Raw genomic sequence first — 27,633 nt, forward strand, 5'->3', positions numbered from 1 at the left:
CGTTTGCTTCCGCTCAGCTGTTCTACCTGGTCGTTGGACTGTTTGTATTCAGACATTTTCACCATTAAACTTTCACTATTTACTTCTACCTGGGTCTACAGCCTCATCACCTACACTGCATTTCATGACAATATTATGTTTTAGGAATGATACTTGATCTTTCATGTAAAAGTACATGGAAGATGTTTTCACCTGTAGAAAAAAAAAATTAATATATATATTTAAATACTAATTCTACAGAAAGGGAAAAAAATAAAAATATAAATTAACTTAAGTGTATTCAAAATATTTATTTTGAATGGAAGAAGTGTTGAAAAGGGGGTATTAAAGACCTGAAGAAAAAATTATAACAAAAACAATGTACAAACTGAACAAATTTCACTTAATTTAAATGAACAAAACCAAACTGTTCAAAAGGTGACTATCTAAAACAAACGCATGTCCAGGGAATCAGGAGATATTTTTCAAAGCTTTTATAGGATGTGACTTATGGAGTTCTTCAGTATCATAGTGGACTTTAGGAACAGATATTGGAGATTGTCCCTTCTTGTTCCTCTCCTTCCACAGTGAATTACAGGCTTGTTTGTCTCTTTAGAAGAAAAGGTTCAGTGTATGAAATTAGGTCATCCATAACATTTTTCCGCTTGCCGTCCGAAACTCTGACTTTGCCTGTAGAAGGAGCTGAGTGTCTGAGCTCTGATAAGGTCCGGAAATAAACAAAATTGACATGGAAGATGAATGTATCCCAAGGCCGCTCTCTTCTATCAGTCGTGAGCACAGTTGGAGAACATGGGCCTGTGAAACATGTCAGTGAGCCATCATCACTGCTGCTTTCTGTCCCACTCAAAGGCAGAATTAATGCATACAATAAATGGTTTATGGCAAGGATAAAAGACAAAGTGATTTGCAGAGTGGAAAAGGAAAGCAAATGGGTGTAAAGTGGAATATAACACATGACTACAAAACTCTGGAGCATTTTATAACCTAAATAGAAGCTTTTTGAAGCTATTCATTCTTCCTTACATTTTTCACTTTTGTCTTGTTGCTTCAATGGAAAATTTAGACAGAGCAGGTATTTATCTGTTAGATGTCATTTCTACGGTTGGTTCACACAGCCCAACAGGCAGACTGATAGTATCATCGTTAGTTATTACATTTTAGGTGATGGCCTGATAAAATATTACTTTTTAAAAGAACTTCATTAATAACTACTGCATGTCTTTTACACTTGTTTTTGTCAGGGGGCCACAACAAAAAAGATCCAAACTATCATATGTCTGTATGATTTAGGATTAATGCTGCTCATCTGTTAAATATTCAGTTTCTGAAATAATTTCAGATAATGGACTTTAATGGACATTTCAGTGTACTGAAAGGCTAATCAATGTGCTCTTTTAAACAATAATTGATTTCTTCTTGCCAGTTTCTTCTTCTTGATGATGATGTTTCTTCTTAAATTTTGTTTAGAAGTATTAGAGGGATGGGGAATGAATGTATTTGCAATACCTGTCTGAATTTTATTTATACAAAAATATATATCTTCTTTTATTATTTCACATTGTGTTTTACTTTGTGCTGGTCTGTCACATAACTGTCTTATAAAATGGGCTCAAATTGACGTTTGTTTTCCTTTAAACCTGTTTGGAAAGTTAGAGGGTGAAAAGCTGAAGTGTGAATGCTTTTACAACTTTCTGGATTCCCTCCTCATCTGATTATACAGGCAGTGAACTGAATGTGACAGGTTCACCTGAGCTATATAAATTATATTAAATGATCATATAAATTAATAATGAATAGGTACATTCAATACACATGCACAGATCACTTTCAATAAGCAGCATTTGTGAAAATAATTCACAAACTAATCAAACCTGAAATGAAGGTCAAGAAGAAAATGAACTAATGCTAATGGATATCGCTCAACTTCTGTAATGTTGGGTTTGATTTAGAGCTGCAGACTTTTTAATAGAGACAACATTCACACAGCGGTGTTTGGGTTCTCTCCAGCTTCTGGCCTGTGGAGGAAAATGTTTCTGTTTATCATTACAGTTGAAACCAGAAGTTTACAAATACTGCATGAAAAGTCCATTCAGTTGCATCCACACATCTTATCAAAAGACCAATCAGAAGCTTCCAGAGACATGACATCAAATTGGAAGTTGTTTTCCAAATTGTGTGAAGGAAAAGTAATATTGGTGTCTTTAAACTTTTGACTTTGAGGAAAGTAATAAAAAATGCTGTGAAAAATTCTCTCTCTCATTTTTCTAGATTTTAGCAAATAGAAAATATTTTGTCAATCTTAATTGATCTAAAACGGGAAACATTTATTCTGATTCCACGCCACAGTGTGGAAAAATGCATATGTAAACTTCTAGTTTCAACTGTAGGTTTGAATTTGATTTTAATTGTAAGTGAGTGAAATACTCAAAATGAACTCAGGCAAAAGTAAAACTTCAAGTTTTTTAAGTGCTCAAAAAAGTAGAAAGTAGATACAAATTATACTTAATTACAGTAACGTGAGTAAATGTAATTAGTTACTTTCAACACCTGTAGATCAGATTACACCCGTTTTGGGTTCAGTGGAAAGTAGCTGACATTTTAGAATAGTCTCTTTTCTCACATGAAAGAATAAACTGAAGAAGTGTCTTTGGAGATAAACTGTTTCTGCAGCTCTTTCACACCCACATTTCAAAACATGCATGTTAATTGGTTTCTCTAATTTACCTTTAGGTATGAGTGTTTGTGCGTGGTCGTCTGCTCTCTGCCACTCATGATGTTGTTTTATGTTCAAGCTAATCAAACCAATATCTGTGTTTTAATAACAAGAAAAAATATAAACTTTAATTCAGTAATATATGGCAAACAATCAACCCAAAGAATGCTAAGTAAAAGCAGGAAAATGCACATTCTATGCAAGAGGAAAAGCAAAAGTCTGCTGTAGATTGTCAGTTCCTCGAGGAAATGGATAAGAGTACATCAGAATCGGATCTGAGTGGCCTTGAGAAGGAATGGTATCATACTCACTCAGCTCGGCCCCCCAATCGTTTCAGTAACGTTGTCGTGCATACAAACTATGGCAAGCCTTAGAGCAGATATGAGCACAGATTAAAGTGTGTGGACAACTTAAAGCCGATTAAACAGCAAGCAGAGGAGTGGGGTCTTTGAAGATTGTTCCAGATGTTACCTGAACCATTTGTGCATGCAGCAGCTGCCGCCTCCACTTTAAATTTATCTAATTCCCCCAAGAGACCCAACTTTGGATTTTCTAACGATGCCTAGTCAAACATCTCGATAAGTTCTGCCTGTGTGTTAGACCTGAGAGACTTCTGACAACAGATTAAGCTAATCATATCTTAGAACTTATCCAAGAAGAAATCTATGGTACAATCTGACTCATGTTATCCATCACTTACATCTTTGGTCAGTGTGGTGTTTTTCTCTTCAAACAAATGATGTGTAGCGGCCACAAGGGATTGGCAAACATACTTTCCAGGAAACTGCACTGAAAAGCATGAAACCCCAGAGTGAAATCCAAGAATTAATCTACATCATACATCAAAGTTTTCATTTACTCAGGAATCTGAGCTGTTCTTTCTGAAACACAAAGCTTTAACAGACCCATCACCTCAAAGCAGAATTAGAGGTGCCACTTTAAATTGGGCAGTTTTTATAATCGACACAAGGTCAAAATATGTACAGATACTAAATGTGTTTATATATCTAAATGTTGTTAAGACAACTTTCTGAAGTTTAACTTAAGTAACAGGATGGAGAAGAAATGAGCTTTAAGTGTCTTTGAAGGCCGGTATGTCCACAGATAAACACTAGGAGGTGCTAAGGTGCCTGCACTTTTTTCTGAATTGAAAAAATGCACTAAAATCTTCTTTTTTCTTTTTAAAAGTGGCTGAATTTCTGGGTAGGATTTCTGGGTTTAACAAGTTTTAATACCAGTGTTTCACATTTTTTAAATTTCCCCCGAAAAATGGTCATATTCTGTTTTGTTGTTGGTAATCTGATTATAAGATAATTGTAAAAAACTGAAAGTGTGGTGTACAGTAAAATCAATGAAAATTTATTTTAAATATCTTTAAAAATCATAAGTAAGACAGGTTTACAAAAGCTGCCAAAAAATGTTGGATTTCCACAGAAACAGTTTGATGTACATTTCAGAACTCATTTCAACTCATCGTCCCATTAACTCCAGAGCTCCCATAAAGCCCTGCGGTTAATATTAAGATGGCAGTAAAATATAAAACTAAACACATAATCCTTTACTGCCCAAAGGCTGAGGCTGACTCTGAAAACTATCAGTATGATTTTTCCTCAGCAAATTAATATAACTATTTCTTTGAAAGGACGTCAGTGAACTGAAACACAGAGGCACGAGCAGCGCTGCTTTGGCCTGTTTAGCTGTACGCAGGCAGGCCAAACAACTGCGGGTCAAATTCCTCCATGCTCCTCAGGCGCAGAGTGGCCCCCTGGGTGAGGCTGGGGGGCAGGTTGTCGTCGGGAATCATCACCACCTGCATCCCTGCAGCTAGAGCAGCCTTTACGCCGTTGGGGGCATCTTCAAACACCAGGCACTGAGAGAAAGAGAAGCGACAGAGCTCATTAAGTCTTCCTGTCCTGCAGATGAAACAATAATAGGGAGCACTATTTCCATCTCAGTTAGTTTACCTTGGCATTCCTCTGAGACTTAATGTTTACCTCTGCTGGGTGGAACATCCATTTAATGGAGATTTTAAGGTCTGCTCCCTGTTAACTCACTACATTGTCTTTGTTTAGACTGCAAGACAGTTAAGAGACTGGAGAGTCTCTTAAAATGTCTCTCACACACACACACAGATGCACACACCCACAACAGTCTATGTATTTATGAATAAGTGCAGTGTTTCAATTTAGACGTATTAGAATTGATGGATGAAGATGATCCTGTTGTGTTTCTAAACCTTCACCTTAAATTAACTTTTTGACTATTTTTGACTCTTTAAAACGAGGCAGAAGCAGAGGAATATTGTACATTTTTATAAAATATATCCACCAAATTGCTCTGTGTTTTCCACACCAAGCCTGTCAGATCCCGGTGGAATTTGTAAATTGTATTTAACTGTATAATATTTGATCAATGTCCCGGTCCAGTCAGTCTAAGTACAGTACCTAAGCTCAAAGGTCATGAGTTGCACTCAACAAATTTCTAGTATCCTTAAATAAGATGATACAAAACTGTGGAAATTGATTATATTCACATAACCAATCAAATGTCAAGTTTACATACTAGATATGAATCTATTTTTGGTCATTTTTAGACAAAAAATAAAAAAATTAAAAAGAATCTATGCTGAAAACAAAATAAGACAAAACTAGAACAAAATAAAACAATATTTAATCTCCTGTCAACACAAGCTGTTGGCTGGAAAAACCTTATTCTACCTTCACTTTCTCATTCATGAAGCATCATCCAAATCAAAGTAGCAGAATCTTTCCTGTATATTATTCTAAAACATTTCTCCACTCGTAAAAGAAAACACAATCAAACCGTACTGTGATTGTTTAGCAAATGATTTTTATACATTAGTTTTAAATGTTGAGTGAAAAAATAAGATAAGTTTTCTAAGCACTCTTGTTCTACAGATTAAAATTATTCGTCTCATGCTTGATCACATCGTCATCATACTAAAAAACATAAAATACTCTTTAAATCTTACAGATATTTCTGTAAGTTTTTCACCCAAATTTCTTAGTGGACCCTATTAATCTGTCCTCTTCCTCTTTTAAACAAACTGTTGCAGAACCTGATCTCAACAAACCCAGCTTGGATATTTACAGACCAGATTATAAATTACCTTTCAATTAAAACTGTTGATAAATACCAATCTGTGTTGGTATTATTCTGTGATGCAGCAGGCAATGGAGAATTTCCTGTTTTTGTCTAATTATTGCAGTTGGACCTTTCAGCAATCTCTTTCAGCATTGATCATATCAATTTAATTTACATACTGCAGACTATTTGTTCGTTCCTCATCAGTAACCACCCTGTTTTATTTGTGGTTCACTTTTAGCACATTTTTGTGTGGAATGCAACTCCAACTTTAAAATGTGCCTATTGATGGATTTTGTTTTTTCAGTTCAAAAGAATCCAGAGTGAGAAGATGAGATACCTGGGCGCCGTGATACTTGACACACTGTTAGCTATCAAGCAAAAACTACAGAGAATCCTTGTTCTACAGGTTATATCCTTAATATTACCATGTCTGCACACTTTGTGCATACAATGCAAACAACTTTTTGATTAAAGTGGATTGCAGCAGCTCATTTTCTGGGCATTTCAAATGGGTTTGGGTTGGTTACATCTAGATTTAGCTTGCAAGTCCCCATAAACCTATAATGTAGTTTTATGGGGACTTATAAGCTAGGTCTCCATAAACTCATAAACCTATAAACCTATGGGTCAAGCCATGCTCTGACCATGATACAGCCACCCATAGCAGCTAGGGCCCCATAAACAGACAAATGAAATTGTCTTTTTTTTCAATATAATTTGAGAGAAAATAATACACTTAAAAAGAACTTTTCCCAAATAAAAAATAAAATCATCCTTTTCATGTTCAGCATCTGTGGCAACACTAGAAAACTGATGTCTCCATCCAATCTGACTGAATCTGAAAGAGCAGACACTTGTGCTAAGCTGCTCCATTCATTACCCAAAGACCTACAGCTGGAACTGCAGTCAAGGTAGATCTTACAAAGTTTTGATTCAGGGGTTGAACACACAGAAATGACACATTTTTGGAAAAAAGGGAACATGAAAACCATCCATCTTTTTCTTCCAGTTTCCAATTATCCACAACATTGTGTTCTTCTGTCAGAAACTAAATACACTGGAATCTGTGCTTGATTTGTGACTAAACAAAATAAAGTTCGGGGAGTGCAGCAGCTGCGTCATGAAAACACACATGCATGGAATACAAATCATATATCTTTTTTCTACTGACAGATACTAAAGAAAGACAGCAGCCATAATCACCATTGTCACTACAGCCGAAATGCATGACTGATACATGATGTAAAACAAACCCATATACATTTGTCTCACACAGAACACTCTATAATTATAGATGACAAAGTGTGTTTATGTGTTTATGATCTGCAAGCAGCAGCAGTAAATAAATGACAGTGACAGATTGCTCATTGCATTTTTTAAATGATCCCAGAGCCTGAGGTAGAATGAGTGAAAAACGTGTAACATTCCTTTAATGATGTTGTAAAGAACGCAAAAATACTGAGTATGGATGATGGACAGGAGCATCCAGGTGGAGTCAGAGGGTTTTGCCCTCATCCAGGCCAGTTTTAATGTTTGCTGCAGCAAATATGGATGTGACATAGTACAATGATTGCTGTTAATTCAGACTAAGTCAATGTGACAACATAAATCAGGTTGAAAAATATAGATAGTCAAGAAAAAAAGAAAATATAGCCAAACAGAAGCAGGAAATTACAAGACTGATATTTACAAACTTCACTGATTATTAGATGACACACATCAATCATCTATACTGTATGAAAAACTATTCTGACTTTACAATGTCAGAATACTATGACTGAGTTTAAAGGACATTGTAGAAAAAAAGAGTGAATTTCTGCCAAAAATGTAAAGATTAAACTCAGATTTTTTTATTGTCAGTATTTGAAAATAATATAGATATTTCTCTGCTTTTTTGGCAAAAATGTACTCCTCTGGGGCCACATTGTGTTTTTTTTTTCTTTGAACCACATTGGATCTAATACTGCCTCAGAACAAGTATAATATTTTTAAAGCAAATTTTGAGAAAGGGAAGGTTTAAAAATCTTGTCCTTTAAAAATAAAAGAATAAATGTTGGCCTAAGGATTAAAATTTATAAAAAACAAATACTCATAGATTTTGATGGAAATTATTGTAGAAGATAAGCAAACATATGGGCTTTTAGAGGGTTAAAAGTCAAAAGACTACTACAAGTTAACAATATTTTATGAAGTAATTGTTTTACATTGGAAAAACACTAAGATGTAGCCATTTTCTATACTTATGGTTAAATCCATTACATTAAGTGTTGGAGCTTTTTCTGCTCTTTCAAAAAATATTTCCATCATAAAACCATAAAGATTATCAATATTCTGAGATTCCTCTGATCATCCCTGAACCACAAATTGAATCAGTAACACACCGTGAGCTTTAAAAAAAGAATCAATACAGCATTGCAGAACCAAAGAAGACCTGGAGTGGAGCATTTGACATACAGCTTTCCACTTAGAATAAGTGTCAGAAAAGTAATAAAAAGTAAAATATATCAGTGGCTTGTTACATTTATTTCTATTTTAGGAATACTACTGAAGTGAAAAAATGCAAAAAACTACAGCAAAAATAAATATTTTTTCACAACCAGATAAATTGATTGCGATTATCTTTAATTGTAATTACTCTGGTTCTTCATTGGTCACCTCATTGTCATATCATTATCCACTTATCATGGACATTTCTGACACATTACAATCTCAGAACTAAAATAGGATCTAAAATCTTTTAAAACTTTTAAGGTACGGCGGCCGTGAGGTGGAAACCACTTCAACATTAACATAGCACAAATACAAATTACAAAATCACAACAACATTAAGGAAGCACAATTACAAATTACAAAAACACAACATTAACAAAACGGAAAGAATATGTCCCAGTTGGAGACCTGAGAGATCGCCGATTGAACGACAGTGCTTTTGAACTGGAAGTTCTCACTTGAGTGAGTCTGCCTTCCATTGAGGAAGCTGAGCCTGGGGACTGGGTTGGGCTCTCCAATCTCTGGGACAAGGTTGCTGAGGTGGTTAAAAAGCTCCTCATCGTCAGGCCCCGGGGGTGGATGAGATTCGCCCGGAGTTCCTTAAAGCTCTGGATGTTGTAGGGTTGTTTTGGCTTACGCGACTCTGCAATATTGCATGAACATCAGAGGCAGTTTCCCTGGATTGACAGACTGGGGTGGTGGTCGGATCTGCCGTATGTCCTGGACACTCGAGTGAAGAGAGGTGCAGATTTCTCAGGTGTTTTTGAATTTGTAATTGTGCTTTGTTAATACTGTTCAAAAAGGGGGACCAGAGGGTGTGCTCCAATTACAGGGAGGTCACACTCTTAAGCCTCCCTGGCAAGGTCTATTCAGGGGTCCTGGAGAGGAGGGTCCATCAGATAGTTGAACCTCTGATTCAGGAAGAGCAGTGTGGTTTTTGTCCTGGTGATGGAACACTGCACAAGCTCTACACCCTCAGCAGGGTCTTGAAAGGTGCATGGAAGTTGTTAGGGTCTACATGTGTTTTGTGGACTTGGAGAAGTCGTTTGACCGTGTCGCTCGGGGAGTCCTGTGTGGGGATCTCCAGGAGTATGGGGTACTGGGCCCTTTGATACGAGCTGTCAGGTCCCTGTATGACCGGTGTCAGAGTCTGGTCCGCATTGCCGGCGGTAAGTTGGGCTCGTTTCCTGTGAGAGTTGGACTCCGCCAGGGCTGCCCTTTGTCAACGATTCTGTTCATTACTTTCATGGACAGAATTTCTAGGTGGAGCCGAGGTGTTGAGGGGATCCGTTTTGGTGGCCTTAGGAAAGTTTATCAGAAAAGATCTTTAAAGATTGCAAGTTGTTGACAACTTAAAAAGCATCTGTTGCTGCTTGGATTCATTTTAAATAATATTGCATTGGCCATCTTATTATTCCCTCTGGTTTTGAATGATGTGCAGCTGGGAAGCCACTACTAAAAAAGTAATAAATATTTTTTATCTTTTTATTGATATTATAAAAAAATGCCAGTATGAAAGAAATGGCATGATAAAATTCACCATTTCAGGTGGGATAATATAGTTGTATCTCTAGGGAATGGGATTTGGTTCTAAGGTTTCCATGCAAAGTAAAGCAACATTCAATTCATTATGGAAAACTGCTGGATATTTAAATTTCAGCCCCTGTTCGAGCTTCATCTGAATTCACTAAGTAACTGCAATAAACAGCAAACATATTTTTATTAGAAGATAATGCGCCAGTGAGCCGAGTTTAAACAGAAAGCATATGGTTCAGAGTAAATCCCTCAGACAGCCCTGGGTATTCATCAAATATCATAATTGAGCTAAAATGAGTGTCTGGGAAATCTCAGCGCCACCCAGCATCCTCTGCTGGGCTCATGAATGTGTGGGACCCTGCAGCCAGATTTACCCACTCATATAAAGTCTGAGTGATACACAAAATGCAAGGACAGGGTGAGGTTTTTTTTCCCCCAAGTAAAAGTAAGTAAAGTCAAAGGCATGGAAGTTATTAATGACTCACTAAATGTCAGAGGTGAAAACTTCCATCCTAATCAGTTTTAGTGTTATGTGGTGTTTGTCATTGAGTTTTACAACTTCTTAAAAATTATTATCTGTCTGCTATGTACGGTAATTCATTCATTAATATCATTCAGTCAGCTTTGTACAACCACAGAAAGAATTAGTGCTTATGTTTGTTTGGCTTCTTTTAGTTTAGTTAATTGGTAGGGAATAGAAAATCACTGATTGTTAATACATTTTATTTTAGTAAATCCAACCTCAAGTCAGTATTTAGCAGCAGTATTTTAATTGATTTTAAATAAACCCGATATACAGATATCTCCTCAATCTGGTGATACAGATTGTACAGACTGCTGCCTGGAATGGAGAAAATTAGAAAACATTAATCTAGGAACTGTGATTTCATACAGTTAAAACTTTATGACAACACCTTTCCCATTTTATTTTGACAAATTTCAATAAAACAAATGCAGTCATAAGCGAGGTTCTGGGATCCAGAGAGTTTCCTGAAAATCATAAACGTTTCTTCCTTCTTTGCAGATTACAGTGTCAATCGTTTATTACATGAAACCTCCTCAATGCCTGATGGTTAAAGGAGGATGAAAGCGTACATACGCACAAGGTTAGGGCGGGCCCAGAATAATAGTTGCTGCATTGTTGCAGCATCATTATCTGCACATCTGAAGCTCTTATGGCCAGAAGGGAATTCTCTGTCTCTTTCCACTCTGTGTGAAATCCTTCTCCTGCTTTACTATCATTCAGTGTAAGCGATTTGTAAATCACTTGTCCTTCATGAGGTTGTGCCTGGGGAAATTGCCTTTAATGGAAGTTGTATGACATTACTTTCACACAGACTGATAAGATATAGGTTAATTTGAAAATCATTATGTTGTGATTAAGAGCCAGTGTGATAATTATGACTTTCTTACCTTTTATTTACAGTCAGAGGTGAACTGCTTGCCTGGAAATTCACTAAATATTTTTACATTTGGAAACTATATGAACAGATAAGGTTTGAGATGTGAATAAATACATCACTATAGACAGTAAACAATAATCAATATTAATTTAAATTTCTTGATGACAAGGATCTGATCACCAACAGCTATGACGCTTTCTATTAAGGTGAACTTGAAACCACATGGGCCACTTTTTGAAGATATTGGTCACATTTTTACTCTTATGTGGAATAACGTTTCATACTGTATTATATCTTATGATACTTTGACAAAATAAGTTGTAGAGTCAAAAGAATAACCAAAAGAATTGTACGACAGTCTGTAAAAGAATCATAATATGATTACTACACACAGCCCCAGGAACACTTAATTAGTTTCAGAGAGGTCAATTGTACTTAAATCTAAGTAGAAATTAGTATAAATATCTGAAGTTCTGAGTGCTTGGAAGAGCTAGTGTCTGAAAGCACAAGAGAGAAATTTGGGGAGGAAATACCAACCTCCTTAGAACTCACGTGTGAGAGGGTTAAGAAGGCAAATTCCAGAACTACAAAACATATAATTAAATCATAAATCAGAATTAGGCCTAAGAAACTTTATGGCAGAGTAGAGGATGTGGGATTTCAAAGTATAGTGAAAAAGAGTTGCTCTATTAAGAACATTCAGTTGACTTTATATGATGAAAATTGAACAACAAACTCAGAAAGTTGCTTAACACAATAAATATATTCCATACATTTCAGGCAAATAAATTGTTTTTATGCTGAACATTCACATAAAATAAAGCATCAAAACAACATTAATTTTACACTTTTTGGTTCTCAGTAAAACGGCTCCATGTATTAGCTTCCCTGAAACTAGTTGATATTATCTAGTGCTTTTGAAAAAAAAGGGAAAAGAATTTAACAAAACACTAGAACTTAACCCAACAATGGATTAGCCACTAAAAGTTCTGGACTCAAATCAAAACTTTAGACTTGACTTGGACTTGAGCAGTAACGTCACATCTTACAATGCTAGCAAATAAGCCGACAGTGGTGGATTTTCAAAAACTTTAGAAACAGTTCTAGTGCAGTCAGTAACAACCGTCTCAGAATCGATCCTTAACTGCAAGGATTGGAGATGAAGATGTACGTGCTGCCAGATATTTTAGCTGGCTAGTAAAATATGTGCTAAATAACTGAAGTTGATAAACAGCAACATCTAACTTCCTTTAGACATTTAAACTTACACTGGTAATGATAAGTCAGAGCTAATACAGCAACTAATGTTTGGTAAATGTTACCTAAACAACTAAGTCATTCTATTTTTGCTCAGTAATTTAATAGTGGAGCCTAAAATTTGTAATTATGTGTTGTCAGAATGAGTGATTAGTATTGTAAGCATTGTGAAATGAATTCACCGAATGTCCGCAGCCTGCTGAGAGATAACTAGTGGGAAGGTTTATCAAAACAAGTAACAGTAAATTCAGTGTTGAAACTGTAAAGCTGATTTCCTAATTACACCTGATTTAAATATCTGGATCATCAAGACTTCCCCAGGTGCAATGCTCTGTATGATTAATGACAGACAACCAACTGGTTCCTTTTCGCTCTCTCCATCATTCTGAGCACAAACTAGTTCACTTTCATTTTTCATTAATCTTAGTCCAGCCTCTGAGCAAAGCTTTAGAAAAATAATCTGTCTCACTAACGGCTTTGGAACATTGTGAAAGACATTTACTTTTCAATCAACCTAGACATCAGAAGCCAAAGGACCTGGACTTCCATTAATATGCTTGGCAATATAACTACATTATCATCTATAATTACAATCATTATTCATCACCTTTCCTTTTAGTTGAAACTGACAAGATAAATGCATACAGAAGAAAAGCAAATTTCACCTATTGCCACAGACTCTGAATTGGACTTGAGACTGTTATTTGACTGGACCATTTCAACACTTGACTGTACAGATGAATCTAAAACTAAATTATTAGGACACCAGAACAGAGGGCACACTGGGCCTAGACCAAGTACAGCTTTCCAGCAAAAGTAGCCCATGCCATCTGTGAAGTATAGAAGTGAAAGTGTTATGATTTGGGAATGTTTTGCTGCAGCAAGACCTGATCAACTCACTGTTACTGAATCCAACATTAATTCTACTGTGTATCACAGCAAAACTAAATCTGAACTGGATCTTTCAACATGGCAACAACCTAAAGTACACCAGTAAATTCACTAAACTGGCCAAGAATTAAGAAATGGAAAGCTGTAGTCCTAGTCGAAGCCCACATGTGGATCTCACTGAAATGCTGTGTGAAGTTGAAATTTTCTGAACATACAAGATACCCTTCAAACATCTCCAAATTAAGAGAGGAGTGAGGCAAACTATTAGAGCTGGTAGATGGAGACAAGAAACATCTTCCAAAGAAGGAAGGACTGCCAGCGAGGATGCAGTAGGGTGTCCTAACAGATTTTAATCACTAAAACAAGGTTTTGTGTTTATCTAAAATTAAATGAATTTTCCAGAATGTCTCCATTTGTAAACATGACTGTTGTTCAGTTATCTCTACCTCATCATGTCTCTTGTGGCTTCCAGTGATAATTGACTTTCATTAGAGTTGAATCAGAGAACCTTATTATTCTTTATGCTGTATGTTACCACTTCATGACTGCTTTTTCTTTTAATTTCCTTCAATCCATTCTTCTCTTGGCAGTCTTTCCACTGCTTGCTCTCCTTTTCTTTCCCTCCACCTCCTCCTCGTCTCTTGTCGCTCATGCTTTATTCTCTTCTTTGCCACAAAGTGGAAGTCAGACGGTGACGCTTCATCTGTTATTCCACTAAACGCTACGTCAATCCCCCTTCTGAGTTGCAGTTTAATATCTCATCAAGAAAAATGCCAGTACTTACTATGGTTGGCTGCAGTTTGAAGGAAAACAAATCAGGTGCATCAAGCCACAGGCTGGACCCGTTTGCAACAAAAACCTTTCATGCAAGAGGACTTAGCATGAATATATCAGCCAGAAGCCAAGGGTCTCTTTGAATAAATGCTCAAAACCTGAAAGATTAAATATGACTATGTTTGTAAGTCACAAATATAGACCTTTATGCCATCATGGAGGGAAATTTAACTGACATGACATCAGAGTAAAATTCTCTTGTTAAAACTCAGGATTATCAACATCATTTACATTTTTTACACGACAAAATAAAGAGGGACATAACTTTTCATTTTCTTGTTTTCATGCATCTTTTTTTCTGTTTGGTAGACTTACATGTAAATGGTTTGATTTAGAGTTAAATGCTGGTAATTCGGTCCATTCCTCCAGACAGAACTTTGTAAGCCTATTTGCTCACACACTTTTGCATTTCTTCCCTCTAATGTTCTCGGGGACTGAGATAAAATGAAAAATAACAAAAATATGTTGAAAGGCTACATTAGAAACGACTAAATGTCTAATGTCTAAGATCTTTCAATATTTACATATTTACATTTACATTATTTTTTCCATGTGATTCATTTAGTCACTGTCAGTAAAACAACCCCACATGACTTACTTTGCAGTAGGGTGACGTTCAAATGCTGATCATAATGTACTGATGGTCATTATTACCAAGCACTTCATTTCAGTTCCATCTGACCAGAGAATGTCTCTAAAAGTGAGGTCAAAGTGCAAATTGCCCTTTTCTATTTTGGCTTCTTCGTTTCTGAGTGCCCTGTCAGTCCATTTTGCTACAGGACTAATGACTCCGTTCTGGCAGTTGCACCAGTAGCTTAACACAGTTTTTAACTTTTGTTCTGATGTAAATGTAAATGTTCAGGCCTAAAACAGTAAAAGGAAAGTCGCATTTAATGTCACAAACGTGAAGCAAAGTCTTTTTATCTACAGCAAGTAAATACCTGCATTCAACTTTACATTTGAAAGAATCTTGACATATTCACTCAACCATTGACGATACAGTGTAAAAAGGTAAGAAATTAAAATCAGAGTGTCAGTGTAGATCAGACAAAAACTTAAAAGACGCCTTAATGATTTCGGCAGTCCGTAAAGAAAATTATTAATGTACCCTGTAGCTTGTAGCTTTTACTGCTTAGGATAAAAGGATGAACTAATCATCTTTTTCTCTCTTCACACACCATCCCAAGGTTTTAAAGTACAACTAGTCTGTTTAAATCATTGCTGTCTTCCTATGTGTATTTATTCTCAGTTTTCAAACGCTGTTATCAGCTTTGATCTGTTTTTCTAAAACAGATACCAACTGCAGGTCCCCCTAGGTTTACTGTCTGTTTAGGTGATAAATGGATATGTTCCGCAGCGATCATCATTACATCACCCTAAACCTTTAGTTCAACTTCACTTGTTTAATTTTTTTCTCATCTAATGTTTATACATGTTCATTTCATACAAGAAATTTAGTTCCATAGTTGGACTGATCTATTGATTACAGTTTTTTTTCCCAAAATGTAAATATTATAGTCAGCCACCTGGGCCAGCTCCTTCAGGGAAACCCAAGGTGTTCCCAGACCAGAGACATGTAAATCTAAAACTTAACAAACCTTTAGGTTGGATAAAGAGTTGGAATATATAGACTCACAGATTCAAGTGAACACTGATTATTATGTAGCTGCAACAACTGCATCAAATCTGTGAAACAATGACATTTCCAAACTTTTGCTCTTTTTTTGTGATGCCTTTCCAGGCTTTCACAAGTTTTGGGGGGTTTGCCTCTTTAAACTCTTCTTCACCCCAGGAAATCTTGAGGTTAAATTCAAAAAGTGATGAAGGTCTTGACCACCACAAAATATGAAGTGGGTCTTTGTTTGCCTTTGAGTCAGCAGTGATTCTGGCCTCAGAACCCTCACATGGAGGTCATTTTGCCTGCTCTCTCTTTCTCTTTGTTGAATCATGAACTCTAACCTTAACTGAGGCACCGACCTGCAGAGCTTCATGTATGGCTCTGGGTTCCTCTGTTCAACAAGTTTGTCATCAACCAAATCAGAAAATGCTGATGCTCCTCTCAAAAGAAGTTAGAGAGGCTGAACTGGAACAGGTTGGTCTTATCCCTAGAGTCCTGAATAACTTTGCAGAGCACCTAAGTGAAATTCTTTGGCACCTTATCAAACTTAGTTTGACCCAAGAGAAGGCTCAGTTGTGGAAGATATCCTGCTTTGTTCCAGTACCAAAGAAAACTCATCCTTCAGTCATCAACGACTATGAACTGTTGCCTATTGACATGGAGTTGGAATTGATGGCTCAACAAACCCATTGCCATTTGGACTCTGAGGATCATATTCTTTGATTGCTCCAGTGCATTTAACACAACTCAGCCAGATCTTCTTTCTCAAAAACTCCAGAAAACACAGATGGAGTCCTCAGCAATCACTTGGATTAATAACTACCTGATAAACATACCACAGTTTGTGAGACTAACCGGAAGCACAGGTGCACCACAGGGAACTGTACTCTCACTATTCCTTTTCATTCTATACCACTCAGATTTACAGCACACATCACACTGAGTGACTCATCGATGACTGTAGTGGTCGGGTGTATCTGAGAAGCTTAGTACAGATAGATGGTGGGATCAATCATCTTGTTTTCAGAGTTACTGTGGAACATCTGATTATAATACAAAGAATGATTCTTTATAAAAGACAAGAAAATTATGGATTGAGCATCCTCTTCATAAGAATATCTTCAGTCACAGGCTTCTTCAGACCTGCTATAGTACAGACCTCTCTATAGGAGATCCTTTGTGCCCACAACCATCAGTATCTACAATAACTCTAAGAAGAACCTTGGGTAATATCCTTCAAGTTGCTGGTTCTATTTTAGTTTCTTGATTTTAACGGTCTAGCAGTAATTAGGCCAGGTGTTTCTGGTTTGTTGATCACTTGTTTTATGATTAATGACTGGTAATTAAGATTTAATAAAATTAGGGTCAACTACATTTTTCCTCAATATATGTACATAATAAACTTTTAAAAACAATGATTTGTGTTTCCTTAGGTTAGCTTTGTCTGATTGTGACAAAGTGGTTCAGTTTGTTCACCACTTGTCCCTTATTCTTATTTTTGATACATTTATTTTCTGTAACAGGTCATAATGCTTAAATTTAAACATTAGTTTGCAACTTTGCTTCATTGCCTATCCCGGGTTTGTTTGTGTTAGCATTATGTTGCAGTTTTCATCTATTTATATGTTTAGTTTAAAGCTACTACTTCTGGATCATATGTTGAACTTGTTTATTTTGTTTCAAAGTAGTGATGTTACGTGATGTGCCGAGGTTTCGAGGCGTGCGTCGAGTAATGGAGGGGGCGTTTCCGTAAAGCGCGTATCGAAGCTTGCTTCATTTAGGGGAGGAGCCGAAAACGATGACGTCCGAAGCCTCGCTGCCTGGCTGTACCACGTGACTGCTTCGGGAAGTGGCTCAGATTTTGGCACGGGGGATTGACAGCTTTAGAAACCCCACAGGCTCCATTCAAAATGTGGGTTGTTGAAGGCAAGTTGCGGTCAGTTGAGAGAGTGGATAGAGTTTTGATAGTTTGGATAGTGGTTATTTAGTTTGAGACAGGTAGGGAGAATATATATATAAATAAACACTACAACTTCCCCCACCCAATAGGGCAGTTTCACTAGGAAGTCATAGGAAAGCACAGGCCGCCGCACGTCGTCCACAACTCCAACTCCTCGTCCTCTGGTCGTACCCAAGGGAGAGAGAGAAAAGGTAGAGAGAGAGAGCAAGAGAGATAGAGAGGGGAAGATTGTAGAGATACAGAGAGAAAGAAAGAGACTCAGAGACAAATATATCTAAAAAACATATGTGTGTATATATATATATATATATATATATATATATATATATATATATATATATATATATATATATATATATAGAGAGAGAGAGAGAGAGAGAGAGAGAGAAGAGACAGAGAGACACACAGATACAGAAGTGGGAGAGAAAAAAAAGACAGAAGCAAAGAGAGAGAGAGAAAGATATATAGATCTAGAGATAGAGGGAAACAGAAAAATAAAAATTGATATATACAGCGAGACAGAGAGACAGAGAGAGATACATACAGACAGAAAAAGAGAAAGAGAGAAAAAACAGAGACAAAGAGAAAGAGATAGATAGAGATAGAGAGAAATATATATATATATATATATATATATATATATATATATATATATATATATATATATATATATATATATATATATATATATATATATATATATATATATATATATATATATATATACAGAGAGAGAGAGGGAGACACAGAGAAAGAAAAAAAGAAAAAATCCTATTCTGTCCCACAGCTATCCTATTCTTAATTTTAATTTTAATTCTAATATTAAGGATACGTGAGTTTTCACCACCTGATTTAACTCAAGTTACCTTGAACTCCAATACCATCATCACTCACATCATAAGCAGATTTGCTCTGGAATAAGCAAGGTACTGATCTAAATTATTTTTTTTTCCCTTCCCCCTTTAATTAATTATTTATTTTTCGGGGATTAATATTTAATGATTTTATTTTATTTCAGGACTTATAATTGGGTTATTTATTTAATTTGAGCTTTTTACTATTAATCTCACTATTACAAATAGGATTGGTTAGTTAGTTTTAAAGTTCTCAATTTCTATTTTAGGATTTTTAAGATAGCTGTGGGACAGGATAGGATTTTCTCTTTTTTCCTTTCTCTATATATATATATATATATATATATATATATATATATATATATTTATATATATATATATATATATATATATATGTCTCTTTTTTTTCTTCACCTTTTGTGAAGTCATTCCCAAGAGCCATAATAGACAAAAATTCAATGCATCACACGTGTTAAGATATAGCTGGCTGTGATTATACACCTGGCCAGTAGGTGGTTTCGTGTGCACATGAAGCTTCAAGAAATTAACCCTTTCTCGAACCAATTGGCTCAAGTGGTTCAATGCCTCATGAGGCTTCATCTTACCATCACTATTTCAAAGTATATTCATGGTATTTGTGTTCCTTTTTACTTACCATTGTCCCTTGTAGATCTGCAGTAGGTCAGGAGTATGGGAGCAGCTGGCCCAGTATTTCCTGCTTAAATGGCTGAATGATGTCACTGATTACCTTGCTGGGATCTACCAATTAGAGGGCTTTCTTGTAGTATTGCTTTGTTTGTTTTTCTTTAGAGTAACTGCTGAATTATCTTGTATTACAGGATTTATTTTGCAGACTATTTCCTTATGTTGATGAGTTTGTAAATTAGATTAATAATATTATTCTTGTTTCTATTTAGAATTAGTTTTTTTTTTGTACCTGTTTAATTGTGGCTTGGTTCACTTATGTGCAGGTGTGTTGCCAATTGGCTTTAAAAAAAGTGTTTTTGGAAGCTCAGGGGAGAGTGGATGGTTGTCAGAGAGTTAAAAACCAAATAAAATTCATCAGAAAACTCTGGAACTGGTGGCTGATGCAGTTTGTTTCGTTCACCTTGAGGGTCCTTGACCACACTATCTTACAGTGATTATTAAAGTTGTTTGATAATGTGAAATATTTAAGTGAAGAAAAAAGTTAAAAAACAGGACTGTTTAAAGAATATCTCATGGATTTATATATGCAAACTCTCATATTGTTATCTTTTCAACAAATGCTGCTCTTCTTTAAGAACTGAACACCAGTGACATCACCACTAATCCAGCTGCCTTTTTATTGAATATTTAATCAATATTCTGGGTTTTTAATAAGGGGATTTGCTCAAATTAACATCAGACTGTCATTTCTGCCTGCTGTCTACAGTGAGCATTTCCCCCTAAACTAGGTCATTCTCACAGTTATTTGGTTCTTCTAGGAAAATATTTGCCAGCTAAATTAGCCTGACTCAACAGAGCAAAAGGCTTGCTGACAGTCTGAACACGCGTCTCAAAAAAAAGCATCCAAACCCAGAAAGCTTCACAGTTTTGATCAAAGTGCTGGATGTTAAGTGGATGCGTGTCAGTGACATAACGTCCTGCCTGCAACGCTGCAAATGGAACAAATTAGATGCAAATCTAAAAAGGTGCAGGGTGACGCATGAGCTGCTAAACTCAATTAAAACATACCAGATATTTTTGGACACATGCTGACATGTAGTTCCAGAACTATTCGATTAACTGACACAGTCAGGTTAGGTGAAGGTACATCTGTTCATATGTATTTTTAATCAATGTCTCCCACCTGAGTGAACAGAAGGTCCACAGAGCAGAGAATGATTATACTTACCTCAGAAATCTTCTATGCACTAAAAATAGATGTAGCGCTATTGCTGGTTATCGACTCATTTTTCATTATGTTCAGTTTTCTGACATGTTTAAAGGAAGAAACTTTGGGCATTCCAACCAATCAACAGCAAAAAAAATGAATGGCACAACTGGATTGGCCAGTCGATAGCATATGAAGTAGCATTGTGCTGAGGTACTCCAGCTTTACAAGGCGTTTTTTTATATATTTTAGATATGCTGTAAGAAAAATTGTCAAATAATTTGGAGCTGCATTCCACAGCAAAATCTGTAAATACTAAACCATGAATAGAAACGGGGTCCACTATAGTTTGTAGTCGGGTTTGCTAAAGTTAAATGTGATCTTTGGGGGGCTACTGGTTACTGTGTCTTACTGAGCAACTACTGGGCTCTGAGCTCCGACCAATATACCCTGTATTTAGATATCTAGACCACTCCTAAGATATTTTTCATACGAGCAAAGTCCCTGGGACAAGCTAAAGATTCAATTCAACCAGCAAAAAGGGATCCGAAGGCAACGCTAGCAGCGAAGTGGAAACCCAGCACATAGGGAAGGCTAACGCTAGCTCCCAGACTTCTGAAGCTAACCTCCTGGAACCAATCCAAGCCTTGAAAACTCACTTTACCACGGGAGATTTTAACTTTAAATCAAGAAATTAAAGACACAATTGAAGTGTTCCTCGAGAGGCTTACCTCTGCAGAATCCTGCATTAGCAACCTGGAAGACGGCGTTGCCTCGTTAACAGGCAAAGAAGCGTCCATACAAAAGAAAATCCAGGATCTCGCTTTGAAGGTGGACAAGCTTGAAAACAGATGCCAGAGATCCAACCTGAGACTCGTGAGGTTACACAAGAAGACAGAGAAAGGGGACATTGTGGCTTTTCTGCAGACCTTGCTGATGGAGGTCCTAGGGCGGGACGCATTTCCATCCCCCCCATTATTGAACGGGCCCACAGGCTGCAGGCCCAGAGCACTCAAGGCGGCCCACCACACGTGATCATCATGAAATTCCTAAACTATCAAGACAAGATGAGGGTGACGACTGCAGCCCGTCTGAAAGGATAGGTGATGTACAACGGCTGCCATGTGATGGTGATGTTCTTCCCTGACCTATCCGCGGATGTGGTGAAACAACAGAAACAATACGACCGGGTGAAACAACAACTGTATTCTGAATAAAACTTTGGACTGATATTCCCAGCAAAGATGAAGATGTTCCACTGTGGTAATCGCTTCCTCTTCCACACACCAACGGAGGTGGAGGAATTTATACGAAAAACAAGGCAACAAACTGACCGGTAACCACATCTGCATGCTAAATGGCATCAGCGAGGTTTATTAAGGGTCAATATTCAATTTGATCGGTGAACCTGGACAATACACATTTCAACTAAGTCTCCCCCTCACAGCGGTGGGAAATATTTTCTAGATAGCATGGTCGGAGTTGGCAATTTAAGGTTATGGTGCAAGTTGTTTAAGTAGACGTTTTTTTCTGCTCCTGTTTTTCTAGCATCAGTAGCATAGCCAAGTCACAGAATAGAAAGGAAGGGGAGTTGGAGATTCCCAGCGGTGGGAAATCTCAGGAAAGTCTTTTGTGTTTGTGTTCTCAAGGTGCAATGTTCTTCAAGTTGTAAATTGCAAATTCCTTCAGTTGAGACAAAAAATAGAAAAAGCTGATATATGGGCATTAAGCAAATGAGTACTGAATCCATTGTTGATGAGATCTCCTGGAATGCAAGAGGCCTTGGGAAATTGATTAAACTCAAAAAAGTAATGAATAGACTTAAACAATACCATCCAAAAGTGTTTTTTATCCAAGAAATACACCTACAAACAAAGTTGCACGACTAAGCAGAAGATGGCCAGGTCAAGTATTTTCAAGCTCATTTTCTCCACATGCGGGGGGGAGGGGGGGGGTGGCAATTCTTATTCATAAATCAACAGGCCTATGTGTTTTCTTTTAGTTTTGTTAGGTGTTTTGTGCTTTTGTGATCTACTTGTCTATGTGTCTCTTTTAAAATATAAAAGACAATAGACAGATTTGGGGGGGAAAAAAAATCATCTTTGGGGACAGGGGAAACTATTTGACATGCATAAAATAACTTGCTAGCACCAATAAAGTTTTTTTTAAGATTTCAGGATTTTAGCCCTTTTTGTTTTTCTCACTTGTTTTAAGGAACCACTCACTTTAAGTCATCATCAAATAAAAAAAACTTCAACAAAACTTCAACAAAATGAAAAAATTCTGAAGATATTAGGATTTTTTTAAAATTGTGAGTCAGGAATCAGAAAATGTCAGGAACGGAAGCAGTAAAATTGATGAAAAAAATAAATAATCCCGTCTTGAATTTGGTGAAAGGCTCATAGAGAAATGTCACTGATGTGTCGACACCAGAACCCCAGATGTCCCTCAGGTTGTTGCTTTTAATAACGGAACAGGAAACAAAAGCCCAACAGCAATTTCAAAGTTCATCACCCACACAAAAAATTTTATTCTCCCTTTGCAAAAAGCCCTTATGAATTTGGTAACCTCGGTTCACAAAAGTAATGAAAATCTTTTTGTGAAAAGCTTTACATGAAGCATTTTTAAAAACAAACTCATAAAGTACCTGAAGTATTCTATAGAAAATACATTTGATGGAAATGCATATAACACTACACCAACACAGGAAGAAGGTTGGCCTACATTAGTAGCTATCTTCAACACACAAAATCAGCAGCTTACATTCCCTGACTGACAGTAGCTTTAAAACCTTTCCCACTGCTCTCAACAACCTTTTTAAGGCGCACAGATATCTGTTCCACTCTGAAATAATTGTGCTTGTTTCTCAGCAGAGCATGAAAAGAAACTCTGACACCAATTGTATCTGTAATCTGGAGTTCCTACCTTCTCTGGGGAGACTGGTGCGCTGAATCTTCTGGCACACACCAGGAAAGAGTCGGGCTCAGGTTTGCCGTTCTTTACGTCAGGATCGTTGCCCAGAACAATGTGATCAAACAGAGCAAAAAAGTTTGTGTGTGCACTGGTCTTCTGCTTGAAGGTTACATCAGCTGAGCTGGTTGCCACAGCGATGGGGATGTGGTGCTTCTTCAGATGGTTTACAAGTTTCTCCACACCTGGTTCATGAGCAGCAAAATGACAGATCAGATCAAACAGGGCTGGTTACAGAAAACCACACAAACCTTCTCTAAATGTTTCCAGTTCTGGTCAGGTGTTTCTGTCCACTCTTCACTGGAGTAAATGCAGTAAACATTTCATAATTTGCTTCCAATACAGAATAACTTTAGATACATTTCCATTAACCATATAATTACCCAATTTGACATTTTGAAAATAAATATGTTTAACAGAAACATGCCAATGTACCAAAATCTAAGCATGCAAAGGGTTTGTGTAGACGTATAGGTGGAAATGTGTGTTGATCTTACAATTATCTATTGAAATGTTTAAAACATAGAGAATGGGAATGGTAAATAAGACAAACCTGGCAGAAGCTTGGCCGACGGAAAGATCCTCTCCTGTATTTGCCTGCTTTCCTTCAGCAGCTCCTCAGCTGTCATGGGAAGATCCAAGGAATCCCGGATAATCTGGGCGGCATCCAGAGCCTTTTTCCCCATCACAGACGACTTTACGTCCCAGGTGTACTGCTTCCCGAAGCGGTCGCATATTTCCTGGAAAGACACTGTGTAAAGTCGTTCTGTGTCTAAAATAAGAAGACAAAAAGAGACAAAAGATTTCATCTCAAGTGCTGCTTAGGGTTTGCTACAAAACAGACATTTGGTTTGATGCCACAGACTAGCTTCAGGGAAATTACTGTAATACAAACAAATAAAACCAGCAACTTTAACTTGGGAAATAAAATGGATATTAAATCAAATATTTTCTTAAAGTTAAACCTACATATGATTTGAATTCTCATAAACCTATGTAACATAATATTCACATAAAAATCAACAATAACATTGACAATATAATTTAAGGCAACAATTATTTCTGCTGCAACTAAAACAATGACATTGTTAAAAAAAAAAAAAACATGGTACCGAAAAGCAGCATTTAGCTCTAAACTGGATTTTGATAGTAAAAATAACTAAGAACATTGTGTGAAATTTAGCTGCACTTTTAAAATGTTCATTATGCCCAATGATGTAATAGTTCTGCTCATCATAAAAAATCTCTTCCATCTGGTCTGAAAATTAGCTGCTTTGAAGACATGCTAATGCTTCAAGACAAAAAGTGCTAGCTTAATGCAGAATTTTACCTCCGGAATTTGGCTTACTATTGTTTGATTAGAACAGACCAGTCAAGCTGAAGGAGGTTTTTCAAACATTTATAGTAATAGATAGCCCTGTGTATGTTTTGACCTCTGGACCACCGTAGAAATAGGAGGAGGAGAAGAAGTTTTATTTATATAGCACTTTTCCAGCAACAAGGCAGTTCAAAGAGCTGCACCCCATTAAATTTCAGTAACTTGGTTTGGAAAGTAAAACAGATTTTATATATTTATATATCGCTATATGATTATAGCATATCAATTATAGCATATCAAACATATCACAGTTATCTGTGATATGTTTTAAGCATTTCAGTTCAGGTCATTTTTTGATTTCATCTTGCAATTCATGAAAACCCAAAAGTACATTTCTTCTAAAATAAAATAAATTGTTTACTTCCACAAGCAAAGTAAGCCACAAAAAGAGAAGCCGGTTGCTCGCAGAGTGATGTAAAATGCAATGGAAAGTTGAATGGAGGAAAGAAAGGGGCAAAAGTACAGTGAACCCTCGCTATTTCGCGGTTCACCTTTCGCGGTCTCGCTGCTTCACGGATTTGTGTCGTGCATTGTGTTCTGCATTCTGATTGGCTAAACAGTCTCTCCGCTACTTCTCTAACTGTGTGTCAATAAGGTAGTTTAATATAGTATAGTTTTTAGTATAGTAGTTATTTGTAAGAAAAAGAAAAACGTTTATACAGTACTTTTATTTGTTAAAAAATACAGGTTCCTACTTCGCGGATTTCGCTTATTATGGGTTCTTTTTGGAACGTAACCTCCGTGAAAAATTAGGGTTTACTGTAATATCAAACAACAGCACTGATACCAGCAAACTCGCCTAACCTAAACCCCGAAAATCAAAATCAAATCAAATCAAATATCATTTATATAGCACATTTAAGCAACAAAGCATTTCAAAGTGCTGTTCATCATAACAAACAAAAACACAAAGTCATGCAACATAGAATCAACAATCAAAACATTACATTAAGTCAAGTACCATCATTAAATTCATAATTGATTATGTTTCAAAAGCAACTCTAAACAGGTGGGTTTTTAGTCGAGATTTAAAGGAAGTCAGTGTTTCAGCTGTTTTACAGTTTTCTGGACCAGATTTGTGGTGCATAGAAGCTGAATGCTGCTTCTCCTTGTTTGGTTTTGTTCTGGGGATGCAGAGCAAAACTAGAACCAGAAGACCTGAGGGGTCTGGAAGGTTGATACAACAACAGATCTTGAATGCATTGTGGTGCTGAGTCGTTCAGTGATATATAAACAAACAACAGTTTTTTTTAAAGTCTATTCTTTGAGCTACAGGGAACCAGTGTAGGGACTTTAAAACTGGTGTTATGTGCTCTATCTTCCTGGTTCTAGTGAGAACGGGAGCAAAGAGGATTTATGAGCTCGTTGCAAAGATTAAGATGATAGACACCGGAACCAACAATCGTCAGCTGTATGTCATGCTACACTGACGCATTTTTTATGCTAAAAGAAATCAGATCAAGTGTTGATGCCAGATACTTACAATACTTAGAATCATAGACAAACACTCACTAACTTAATACAGTACACCTCCCCAAGTGTTTGTAAGACATAACAAACTAACCATATCCCTAAATGTAAGCGAGTTTCAATTAATTAATTTATTGACTGGACTAAAATTATTGCTCAATTAGATTTTAATTTATTAAGGTGTAGTTCAGATTGAGCTGTTCAAAGGTTGGCCAGCTTCCCTAAACATCAAACTGAACAGAGATTTCTATACTTTATAGCGCCAATTGATTTACGGAAAATAAGCCAAATTAATTGTCGTTCTCAAAAGACAAAAAATATTCTTGTCTTCATGTTTAATACGATGTGTTACGTTAATTATACGCGCAAACGCCACGACTGCGTATATTTTCCAATGGCGTTCGTTAGTTGTAGTTTTCACGGCTGCAGACAGAGTGAACGAGCTGATATTCTGCTCAGATGATGCTGCTTAAAGTAAAACAACAGATGAACAACAGGTGGATTACCGAGTAATAATCCATCCATGTCGAAAATGACATGGCTCACAGGTTTGTAGTTGCTGACTGAAGTTGACATATCTCACCCGACGTAGTTTCGCGCATGCGTACTATACACCGCAAAGAGGAATCCAAAAACCTTACACGGACCCACGATGTAGCGCATGGATGGCGCGTAACATTGTTAATCTCTTGATATTAACCAGTTAAACTGACAAACACTTGCAAGTAAAACTAGTGTCAGTGTTAAACTAACCAGAGTTCACGGGTTTGGCTTAAATACAGTTTGGGTACTACAGGGATAGTTTTAGTAGATCCAGCGCAATGAACACTGGGAAATGCAGTCTGTTTTAGCATTTTTACTGGAAAGTTTAAAACGTTAAACAAATGCTTACTTAAATATTTATGAAAAAGAAGTGCACTATATTAGAAATAATAATAATTAAAATAAGTAACAATATGCACATACATTATGTAATTAAGTAATGTAAATTAGACTCTGTTAATTTCTATTTTCTAAAAGCCAGAATATTGATTGGTGTTTTGCTTTTTTTTAGGCTTACTTCAAATTCTGAATTTCAGACACATTCCCTACAGCTGTTTGAAAAACAAACATGTTTAATGGGTGAAAGTTGAGAAAATGAAGGAGATATTGTGGATCATAATGTCCTATCACATCCATGAATTATGGTTGACACACATAATTCTTTACCATGACAGTTTCTTTGTTTCCATGTGGAAATTAGCATCTAGCAGAAATGCAGCCTGTCATTCTTTTGTAACTGAAGCATCTATGTTT

At 36.5% G+C, this 27,633-nt stretch overlaps 1 protein-coding gene across 1 annotated transcript; it reads right to left on the reverse strand.

The window, feature by feature from the left end:
- Positions 1–538: 538 nt before the first annotated feature.
- LOC122826933 (pseudouridine 5'-phosphatase) lies at positions 539–26,928 on the reverse strand. The gene is made up of 4 exons (XM_044109322.1): positions 26,844–26,928; positions 24,043–24,261; positions 23,445–23,674; positions 539–4,583 (listed from the first exon to the last, which is right to left on the reverse strand). Exons 1-4 carry the CDS (start codon positions 26,911–26,913, stop codon positions 4,407–4,409), a joined length of 696 nt encoding a protein of 231 aa, XP_043965257.1. The 5' UTR covers positions 26,914–26,928; the 3' UTR covers positions 539–4,406.
- Between the last annotated feature and the right edge of the window lie 705 nt (positions 26,929–27,633).

The sequence above is a fragment of the Gambusia affinis genome, linkage group LG24 (assembly GCF_019740435.1).
Source record: "Gambusia affinis linkage group LG24, SWU_Gaff_1.0, whole genome shotgun sequence".
Lineage (NCBI taxonomy): Eukaryota > Metazoa > Chordata > Actinopteri > Cyprinodontiformes > Poeciliidae > Gambusia > Gambusia affinis.